Below are 11,779 nucleotides of genomic sequence, written 5' to 3'. Positions count from 1 at the left end.
CATGTATTTAAAACAAGATTTTTCCATGAAGGCACTCTTATTTAGTAGAAGCATAGTTTTTCCTCCAGTGGGTTTTCTGATACTCACATTTAATCTAGCACTGTTTTCCAACTCACTACATATATGATTTCACTGTGTGCAGTTTCTGATACACTTGGCATTGTGACTTGGGAATTAAGAAATACATAGTAGCCCCCAGTATGAACTGCAATGTGCAACTGTATTAGTTATCTTTTGCTGTGTAAATTACCCCCAAACTCAGCAGCTTAAAACATTTACTACATTTACCAGGGACGAGAATTGGGAGAAGTTTAGTTGCACAGGCCTAGTTCTGATTATCTTGTGATGTTTCATTCAAGGTGTCAGCTGGAGGCTTCCAAGCTCATTCCCAATTGCTGGTAGACTTCGGTTCCTCACCATGTGCACCCCACAATATGACAATTTGCCTTCCTCAGAGCAGGAGATCATTTAGAGTGGGTGCCCAAGAGAGGAAATCACAGTCCTTTATAGTCTAGTATTGGATCTAACATACCATCACTTCTGCTGTTTGCTACTGGTCACACAAGACCAATCTTGGTAGAAGGTACAGGACCATACAAAAACGTGAACAACAGAAGCCAGGGCCATGAGGGCCATTTCAATGAATGGCTATTACTCAGTAAGCCAGTTTGATTTGTTGATGGACTTTTCAAACTCAGTATATATTAGTCTGTCTCCAGTATGAAACTCTGATGTACATGGAGTTGTGACTTCTGGGTGAATGCTTTTCCACAGTTACTGCATTCACATGGCTTCTTTGCCAGTGTAAATTTTCTGAAGTGCAACCAAGACTGACTTAACAGGTGAAGGCCTTTTCAAATTTCAATACATTCACAGGTTTCTTGCTAGTGTGAGCATTACAGTATGCAAAGATGTGTGACCTTTTGGTAAATGTCTCTACATATTTAATGCATGTATAAGATTTTTGTTCTGAATGGCTGCAGATATTAAGACTTGAATTTCCCAGTTACCATGTTTCTCTCCAGTATGAATTGTCTGATGTTCAAACGGCTTCTGATTGAAGACCTGCTCACATTCCATATACATATAATTTTTGTACATGAATTCTTCAAAAGAACCGGAGTACTGATTGGTGGGCAAGGTCTTTCCTACTTTATTTCATCTTGGCCTATATTCTTAACTCTGTTTTCCACAGAGATGGAAGGTTAGGTTGTCTTTAAGTTCCGATCAGAGTTGCTAGAAGAGGGGTTCGAGTCTCCGACCGATCTCTTCAGGCTCAACTTAAATGCTTTTATCCAAGACACCAAAACCTCCAAGGTTTGTGGGTTTTAGAGGGAACTTGATTCAAGTCAGTCTCCCAAGAACAGTTGGAAATCTCAATGACAATACTAAATTGCCTAAGGACTTCTGCTTTCCTTGATCTTTATTTATTGCAGCCCTACTGGTGACGAAGTATCTTTGCTTTTGTTTGTCTGGATCCATCTTTATTCCTGCCTTTTTCCTTGGCAGATACTGTATCTGCCCCATGTCTGCATTTTGAAGATGGCATTCCATTGTCTTCTGTCCTTGATCATTTCTACTGAGACATCAACTGTCAGTCTTATTGGTGTTATACTGAATATCTTTTCTCAAGCTGCTTAAAAAACATGGCCCATTTTGGATTTTCAGTAATTTTATCATGGGTACCTAGGCATAGTTTCAAACAGTTCTCCTGGATTGGGATTGTCTGAACTTTAGTCTGTGCTTTTTATCAGTTTTAGAAAACTGCTGACCATAACCTCTACAAGCATTGTTTCTACCCCAATTGTGCTCTCCTTTTGTGACTCCAAAATACATGTCAGACACTTTGAACATATCCTGAGATTATCCAGTGATAATCTAGTCTTCTGGGTCATGGGGAGTGAATTTTTGAGTTCTAGATGTCCTTTCACACAAAACATGAATCATTCCTTGACATATTTCATATATCAATCCTCTCCATTTTCTTCCACATTAAATCACAATCGTTTAAAAGTAATAGCCTTACTCCACAATCTAGATCATTTAGATTCAATTGTACATTTTTTTTCCCTCTTGGTTGTCATGATTTTGCTTCACATACCTAGTAATCATTAAACAGTATGCTGGATACTGTATACAAAAGAACTGTAGAATCTCAAAAATTATCTCCAAGACAATTTCTTCCTCTGAAAATGGTTCCCCTTTGCTGTTAGGCAGTTTTGGTAAGATTTGGTCCAAAGTCCAAATTTATCCATTTCTAGGGTGTGGACCTAGAGTTTTCAATTGAGAAACTGGAGGGACCTTTGTATCCTCTTCAGCTTTGCCTTTCAGAAATTTTCAGCTTAGATTTTTAGCCTAAGCTTCAACATTTAACAAATATCTTGATAGAAATAAACTGGCTATTCTTTTAAGGCTTTCAAAACCTTGTTTTGCCACTCCAGCCCTGTGTAATCAGTAAAAGCACAGCTGGTTTCTCTTAATGTGGCCCTCTGCCTAGGCCAAATCCAGACCCCCAGACTGAGCCCAGCTTCTACAAAGGAAACTGGAGGGTAAAAGTTACTGATCTTCTACTAACCTCTGAATAGTTCTTCCCCTGATGGGAGTGAGTCTAGTGTAAGCATTTCTATATCACACTGGTGCTTTTAAAAATAAGGCTTTTGAAAATTATCCTGCTTTAATAGGTTAGATTGTGTGTTGACCTGCTGTGGGCAGTAACACCTCATGTAAAACATTGAACCTGTCCAGTGTTTATAACGCAAATATTTAAAAGTGGTAGAAAAACAAAAATGGTGACTGGTAATTTGTGAGATGTATAAATTTAGAATACTAAAAACATTCTTCAATGCAACTCACTCCTCCAATTCTTTTTATCAGTTTCTTCTTTGACAGAACCCGTTTGTTCACAGTTAAGACATCATAAATAGCTGAATTTTTCTAAGAAAGAACACTATAACTTTCCTGAGTAAGATGGCTAGATCTTTGCCAATAAAATACTTTTGACTGGTTTATTACAACTTATGATTATAAAATTGCTCAGTAACTATCGAGTCTGCATATTAAGTTTAAATTTGTTTCTTAATTTTTTTAATGTTTAGAGAAACAGAGCACAAGTGGGGGAAGGGCAGAGAGAGAAGCCATGAAGCAGGCTCCAGGCTCTGAGCTGTCACCAAAGAGCTCAACGCAGGGCCTGAACCCACTAACTTCAAAATCATGACCTGAGCCGAAGTCAGATGCTTAAACCAACTAAGTCACCCAGGTGCCCAAAGTTTAAATTTGAATATCAAGGTTTTTTCTATGTAATGAACCATTCTCATGTGAACTTTTTCTTCCAGAAACTCCCATTCTGTCCTCCCCATATGGAATATATAAGCACATAACTGGGAATAAATATCTTATTTTTGCACCTCAAAGATTTGTATAGTTGGATGCCTTCTGGATAGTTTTGAGTCTTAATTTCCACTAGTGATTCTGAGATTTGGGAAACATGGCTTATAAACAGAAAAATACTCAAAACCCGGCACATTCTTAAAACTTCTAAGATTATTTTTACTTGAAGGACCTTGCTTGAATTTCAGACTGAATTAAGATTTGCTGCCTGTATGCCTCATATGGCACTTACATAGACTAAAAACAGCCAAAAAAAGGTTTCAGAAGCAGAAACCTACTATTAAATAGTGGTCACATACTTTTAGATCCATTATAGACATGATTTTGGTATTTAAGGGTATTTCAAAATTAATCACTTCATTAATGTCACAATTTACTGAAATATTTAACATTTGCTCATTAATGTACAGTGTGTGGAGATGCAATTACCACCCTCAAAAATACTAAGCCATCTTTAAGAATAGAAGGCTGTGAAAGCAAATAAATTCTTACATATATAAACAATTACTATTTTTTCAAGTTTTATTAAGTAACCTCTACACCCAATGTGGGGCTCAAACTCAGGACCCCAAGATCAAGAGTCACATACTCTTTCAAACTGTGCCAGCCAGGTGTTCCTGATATATACAATTGTATCACCAATCCTACCTACTGGATACAATGTTTTAATAATTTACTAGGATCTTTTAAAGAACTATTCCACATAGCTCATTTATTAAAACTAAGAAAGATGATTCCTTTTGGGGAAAAAAGGGTGGTAAAACAGGACAATTATCATCACCCTCTGCAAAATATTTCTTTGACCTGTATTATTTGGAATTAATCTATCATAAATTATTCCACCTAGTTGGAAACTTGAACTTTACTAACAATCAGGGATCATCTGGTCTGTGAGCCAATTCTAGTCTGCTGCTTCTTTTTTGTAAACACAGTTTTACTGTAACACAGTCATGTTCATTTATTTCTATACTGGTTATGGCTATTTTTGCACTGCAACAGCAGAATTGTGTCATAGATCATATGGCCTGCTAAGATACCTACCATCTGCCCTTACACAGAAAACGTCTGCTCACCTTAATCTACATGAAAACATTTAAATACATTTTTAAGTAACTTATAACTGCCATTAAAAAAAAAAAAGATTTTATTAAATAATCTCTACAACCCAATGTGGGGCTCGAACTCACAACTCGGAGATTAAGAGTCACAGGCTCCAAAGACTGAGCCAGCCAGGCAGCCCTCTACCATCATTTTGAAACTAAAGAATTGGATACATTTTAGTTTGTATTTGAAAAATGCATCACTGGTAATGGTTTCTCTCTATAAACCAAAAACATTTGGCAACTAAACTTCTGAACACCAACAAAAATGAAAAATCTGAAAATGAAATTTCTAAGAGATCAATTTAACTGAGTATCGAATGACTCTGTTCTCATAGCTTCAGTTTTTGTTCTGTTTTTAAAATCTTTTCACCTACACATTTAAAATAACTCAAGTCCTACACAAATAATAACAGAAGGGATAGTGTGGATTGCTTCTAATTTTACTTGTAATTTTAGGGTATTACATATAAAGTAGCTTCACTAACCCCTACAAAGACAATTATTTGGATAAAATGAAATACCAGAATCTGAAGAGAAGGGAAAGAAAATAAGAGCTCCATGTTTAAAATGGTAAGATCTTTTAAGAACTACAAGTACCTAAAACATATTAAATGATTAGGACAAAACATTTAGTTTATTAAGGTCACAAGAAAATGATCTGGTGAGTGGAGACACATAATTACAACTAACTTGTATGAACTAGTGAAGCAATGAATAAACAGGTCAATTGTTAAAGCCCACATCACTTGTATTGGAATAAAATATAATACAAAATAATTTTGAAAAAATAGGTCACAACACTAAGAGAATCTTAACTAAAAATGAGGCAAACTTTTAGAACAGAAGAGCCATTATTAAAATGTTCATAATTTTTACACGAGGCGAATAAAATTGAATAGAAAATCAGCACTGTGGGAATTAAACAAGTGTTTCTAAACTACAAATTCTGTGACAACTACTCAGTGTGTTTACTGTAGATCTTAGCACTACTTGTAAAATGACAACCAAAATTGCTAGCACTGTATTAATTTTAGGGTTTATAAATTTTATATATTAAACAGTAATGATTGAAATCTTAAAACTTTGACTACCATTAACCTTCCAAAATCATTTCTATTGCCTGAAAAATTTCTATGAAATACTAATATTAAACACTTTAAGATTTAACTAGTATGACATCTGTGGATCCCCCCACCTACGTGCCCCCACACCCACAGAGATAAAATATTGGGGGTGGGGATGGAAATCATGCTTATAGGATGATGACAAGGTTCAACTTAATAGTAAATATTCTCAAAGTTTGTTAATTCGATTTTAACTAATGTAAAGAGATCACAGTACTTGGATATCTAATGATTGGATATTGGGTATGAGATATTAATGCTTGTACAGTTTTCTCAACTACACACCGATGTTACCATAAGAAATCCATTTTGAAGAGTGGTTCCTTCCCCTATTAAATCTTAGAAAATTTTATTTTCAGACATTTGAGAAACTGAAAAGGCTGCTGAGAACGTCAAGAATTCAAATACAATAAAAAAGTAAATAAAACCCATAACTGTTGAAACAAATCAGAAATTGTTCAGCCTAAGAATTAAGGTAATTAATTAAAATTATCAATTTCAAGAAAAACAAAAATTAAAGTCAGACTTCATCAGATCCACAGAATATGAGAACATACATCCAAAAAGTTTGGCTTAATATTCATAAACCAATTAAGAGAAAACAAAAGTATATTTTTCAATGTTAGCAGCTCTGCTAATAAACTAAAATAGGCTTCAAAATATTTCCAGTGGCTCAAAAGAACGTCTAGCCACAGCTCAAAATTCAGGTCCAGGTAACAGTGGAATCAGAAATCTGTGCAATCAATCTTTTCCTTAACATTTAAAAACTAAATTTTCACCAGTATGTGTACATCCAAAATGAATTTTGGATCTCCTCTCATGGTATAGTATAAAAGCTTAGTAATATACCTCCCTACTAAAACTTTCATCATATTGAAAAATTTATTTTTATTTTCCTATTTTACACAAAAAAGAAAATAGCTTTTACCAATGAAATGGTAAAATTAGAGGCAACTATAACTTAAAATTACACAGCTTCTTAATGTTTTATTCAGAGCATTCTTTATACAGAAGAAGCTTCACTGATATTTAATTTACTGCAGCATCCTGTGGGTGAAGCACAAAATTACATTAATTATAAACAAAGAAACAAAGCACTTTTGACTTTTTAAAATTATATATATATTTATATCCAGTTGACAAATAGCATCACAATTATTACCGTATAAAAAACTAAAAATCACCATGGAAGCTAAGGCCTAAATCTTATTCCAATTGTTCCCTTTTGTTTATATCTAAGAGATATTAGAAATTAAATTCCAGTACCTAAAAAAAAAAAAAAAAAAAAAGGGTCTACATTATTTACACACAGTATGGAAAATAAAAGCTGCTTTTTGGCTAAGTTAGATTGTGGTTACCTACACAGTATTTACACCGTCAATGTTAGGGGGGAAAAAGCACTAAACAAATACCATTTCAAATGGAAATACATTATGCCTGGAATTTTGTTCTAAAATCAATTGTATATCCTAGTGTCTGTTGAATAAAATTTGACTTCCAATAAATCTATTAAAAATTTGAAAAGGAGTACCACTATGCATCTTTATATTGCTAACCTAACCACTGTTAAGTACAATATTGTAGTAACTACAAGCACTGAAGCTTAAATGAAACAATGGCAACATGTGTGTAGATGGAATTTTATTTAAAATTGTAAAATATAATGCCTTAATGTTTACCCATAATTATGAGACTATCTAATATCCTTTTCATCCTTTAAGTCTCATATATAATATGTCCCTAAACAGTAAGACCTTCCAGTAACTTACCAAAGCAAAGTTTAATTATATTATTCTGTTCTTAGAATTATTTTTCTAATATTTAAAAACATATCTAAACCCTTGGCAAAAACAAACGCAATCAATTCAGTGTAACAGACTGAGCTTTAAACTGTACTTTAATTTTCAATTAACTGAAACCTATAGGTTAATTGAACCAAATGTAGAATTTTAAATGACCCACTATGAAGCTTTTCAATCAATTATAGAATGCATAGAAAAGTGGAGATAAGTTTTGGGGAAGGTGTAAGGTAGTTAATGTGGAAAATGATAAATGCTAGTTTTAATAACAAAAATGGTACTTAATGTACATGAAAGTTAAATTAACAAAGTATAAAAGAGAATAGCTTAAATAAACTGGGATTCACATATTACAATAGCAAAGTCATGACCAAATGAACTGAAGACAAGAACAGTTCTGAAAATTCTCTTTTCAGCCTACTTCCAAAAGAAATAGTCAGGCTTTTTTCCTGTACATAGTTTTGAGCTTTGTCTATACCATATATAGTAGAAAAATAAATTCTTTAGCAACCTAGAAACAGTTTATAAAACTCTTAAAGTTTAATTTTCTTTGCCAGACATGCCAATGTTAAACTGACAGCTATAAATTAAAGCTATATAGACAATAGGTTATTAAGTAATATAGAACAAGTTAAGAATACTACATTTACCGGATTTTTCTTTTTAAAAATTACTGTACTTTCTTAATTCCTGTGTGCTTTGCAATAGGAATAATAGGGACTTTGTTTTCTTAGAAAAGATAATAACATGTAAGAGTATAACACAAATAAGATAATTTATAATATACATGTACTTCAACAGCAGCCTGGTTGATGTTGACATCTTGATTCTGAAGTTAAAATTAGAAGTACAATACCTAGGACATAACAGTTGGAAAAGACGGTATTTATTTTAGGGGAAAATGGAGCAAATCAAACTCTTAGGAGCCTCCAATCTCAAAATCATCTATTTACTATAATACACATAAGACAACCTTAAAATTGTATTATGAATGAGGATTACAACACGGACCAAAGAATTTCCTCTTTCCTACAGGAAAAGATAACCTAACAAGGAAAAACAAACCATTTTTTTTTTCCTTTCCAGAAAAAAATGGCATGGTTTGGTAATAAACAAATTTTGAATAAAGCCTAAAAAAATTTATGCCACCAGTTCTGAAATTTTTATCCATAATTTAGTGTTCTGGTTGGATCTTTACTAACATAATGTTTAACCCCCAAAGCAGCAATCATTTACAGCAAATCTGGTACCAACATCAAAAGAAAAAATTGTTTTAAAAAATGGTGCAAAAGCATTTTGGATTTTAGTACAACATATCACAGAAAAGAATATGAATACAAGTTTGCAACTTTATATATACACACTCCAAAGAGGCTGTCAGTACCCAAAGTATTTTTATTGCTATATTAGCAATGGATTTTTGGATATGTTTTTAAGGGCCACATAAAAATAGATTCAAGGAACAGATTAAATTGAAGTCCTAGATTAAAATGTTTGGTTTAAAGAATTTTCTACAACAAATTTCATGTTTATGTACGAAAAGTTATATAACCTTATATGAAAATGTCATGAAGTATTTTCTACACTATACTAAATGTATTTCCCAAGAGGGAAAAAATTAAAATATCTAAAATATATTAGATTAAGATTACAAGACCATCATAGATCTTTTGAACATGCATCTGTTTACAGAATTAACAGTATACAAGATGTTTATTTCATTATGGACCATAAAGAAATGAGTTGGTGACAACTATCCTTTGCACAATATTATCAACTCACTTTAGCCACAAGTATATCCTTGGTATGCGTGTACAAGAAATATGTTCATTTACCCCTCATCAAATCATCCACAGGTTTATTTAGAAGTAAAGATGAAGGTGCAGAAATATGATAAGTGTATTTTTCTTTCTTTCAAACAACATCCCAAGCATGGCATAAGTAGCCTGAAATTATAAAATACTTAACTGGGCTTTTAGTTATCTACACAGACTGCTAAAATGTAAATTAAGTTGCCCAAATCAGCACATCAAATAACAAAATCAGCCATAAAGCAGGCTGAAAAGCATTAAATGTTTCATATATGTGAGTTTTTAAATCATTTAATTTCTATAGAAAAATTTTATTCACAATATAATGTGACAGAAAATGCCACAGGAATGATATACTGATTGCAATAAGGTTGCATGCAACAGCAGCTTTGTATTTTATAGCTATTTTTGTTTATAAAAATTAAACCTCTCCAGTCATGCTTATCACATGTTAGATTTGTAATGTAAATGACTAAGGAATTATACCATATAGTTCAAAGAGAAAATGTCTCATCATTTTGACTGTGAATTACCTGTAAGAAAAATCAAGTATACTACTGAACCCTGAAACATGCATGCCTAGATTTGCTTTTTGTCCAAATTCAGGCTGTCTGCAATCAATTCGTACTTATATAATACCAAGAGGATCTGTCTGTAACTGTGGTTGAATCAGCTGAGGTTGCAAAGGTGGTGGCAACTGAAGCGGTACCATTGGTTCCACCAACTGTCCTGGGTTTGAAGGTGGTGGAGGAGCCACAGTGTTCACAGTTTCCACAATTTCTCCATTATAAAAGAAAAACTGACACTGCTGAATGAATGTTTCAACAACAGACTGATGGATCTTAGTAGTAGACAGAAACTCTCGATTTTCAAAATCGGGTCTCATCAAGGTTGGCCAAAAACAGATGGATAAGTTGTCTGCTGTCATTAGGTTGATTTTGTTTTGCTGACTAACCCTGAAATTATGATAGGAAAAAACAATTAGAAACCAATCAAAATTCATGGCAATTTAAGTATCAGAGATCTCAGATGATTTAGTTTTAAAAATTTTTTATCTTAACTTCAAATTTAAACCATCTTTCTTCTTGTGCATTCTAAGATTTTCAACTACATTCTAGTAACAGGAGACAGCAAATCCATTCCTTGTGAAAAATCAAAGATAGTCTTTAAAAAACGTGGTACCAGGGGTTTTATAATTTATGTATAGAAACCTCCTTAATGTGTGTGAAAAAAAAAAAACCTTTTTCTCAGAGTAAGGAGGACACGTGACAAATTTTAATGAGTTTCTGGCAACAGAGACCGAAAATTCTAACTGCATATCCAAATTCCTTGACTATTATGAAAGATGAAAAGACAAACCGTGGTATTGTCAGCTCGCTGATCCTTGGAAAAATCAAACTTTAGAAAAATTATCATATCCTCCAACCAACAGACTTTTCAACTTTCAAAAAACTTAGTTTCTAATATTGCAAAAAAGAATCTTTTCCATCATTAAATATATTGTACCTTGCTACAAATTTAATTTGAAAGACAACAGTTCACAGAAACACATTCCACCTTAAAATTCTTAAAATTTTAATAAGAATTTATCACTTAAGAATTTACTTAAGAATTTATAAATGATTATACATTGTATTAACAGATTTACATATAGCTCTTTAAATATGTGAGCAAGCACTTCTACCATTGTAATAAGAAACCTAAGAGAAAAATCTTAAATTATAAATCAAAATTATTAAATTGGGGAAGAATCTTAGTATTTTTATCTGATGCTCTTCCACACATAAAGAAATAATCCAGGATGGAAGGTAGTGGGAAAATCTCGTAATTAAATTTGCACATCAAAATATTTTAAATATAAACCAAAGAAACCACTTCCCCCAACCACAGGAATTGTTCATCTGAGGTAAAGTAATATGCCCTAAAAATATGTGTTCTATGGTAAAAGTTATTACTATTTGTTAAGAGACAAAATTAGAATATTCAGAATAAAGTTAACTAACTATAGTGGGTCCATTCAGGTGTTTCTATGCAGTAGACAAGTGTAGATTCTGAAAAAAGAAAACCGAACAAAAAACGAAAGGCAAAAAACAAAAACACCTATAAAGTTGAAAGACATTACAGCATGGGCATCAGGTCTACAAAAGAAAGGTACCAAGTAAGAGATGAGGGTGCCTAGGAAAGGCTTCCTTGAAGAGGTAATGTCTGATGTTTGAGTTAAGAGTGATGGGCAATTGGTAAAATGGTAGGAAGGGAAGGTAATTCAGTCAAAACAGTGGTTCTCAACTTCAGTGTGTATCAGAACCTCCTAGAGGGCTTGTTAAAACAGAGACTGATAATTATGTCTGGGGTGGGACCTGATAATTTGCATTCCAAACAAGTTCTGGGGTGATGCTGCTACTGCTGGTTTGAGGACTACATTTTGAGAACTGAGGCAGTCATATTAAGATGTAATGACAGGCACAAATTGATACCTCTGATTAAATGCTATTAATCCAGCTACTTGCTGTGTTGTGTACTTAGAGAAAGAAGGCGTAACTGAGTAAGTGAGAACT

General features: G+C 33.2%; 1 protein-coding gene across 4 annotated transcripts in view; it reads right to left on the bottom strand.

Moving 5' to 3' along the window:
* Window positions 1-5,217: 5,217 nt before the first annotated feature.
* The window catches only part of ARHGAP5 (Rho GTPase activating protein 5), an 82,327-nt gene continuing 75,765 nt past the window's right edge, over window positions 5,218-11,779 (bottom strand). For all 4 annotated transcript variants that reach the window (XM_047863125.1, XM_047863124.1, XM_047863127.1 and 1 more), the window contains exon 7: window positions 5,218-10,180. In XM_047863125.1, coding sequence (XP_047719081.1) covers window positions 9,853-10,180 — 328 coding nt within the window. In that variant the 3' untranslated portion in view covers window positions 5,218-9,852. The remainder of the gene's footprint in view (window positions 10,181-11,779) is intronic.

The sequence above is a fragment of the Prionailurus viverrinus genome, chromosome B3 (assembly GCF_022837055.1).
Source record: "Prionailurus viverrinus isolate Anna chromosome B3, UM_Priviv_1.0, whole genome shotgun sequence".
NCBI classification, from domain to species: Eukaryota; Metazoa; Chordata; class Mammalia; order Carnivora; family Felidae; genus Prionailurus; species Prionailurus viverrinus.
This window is presented reverse-complemented; position numbering and strand designations above follow the sequence as displayed.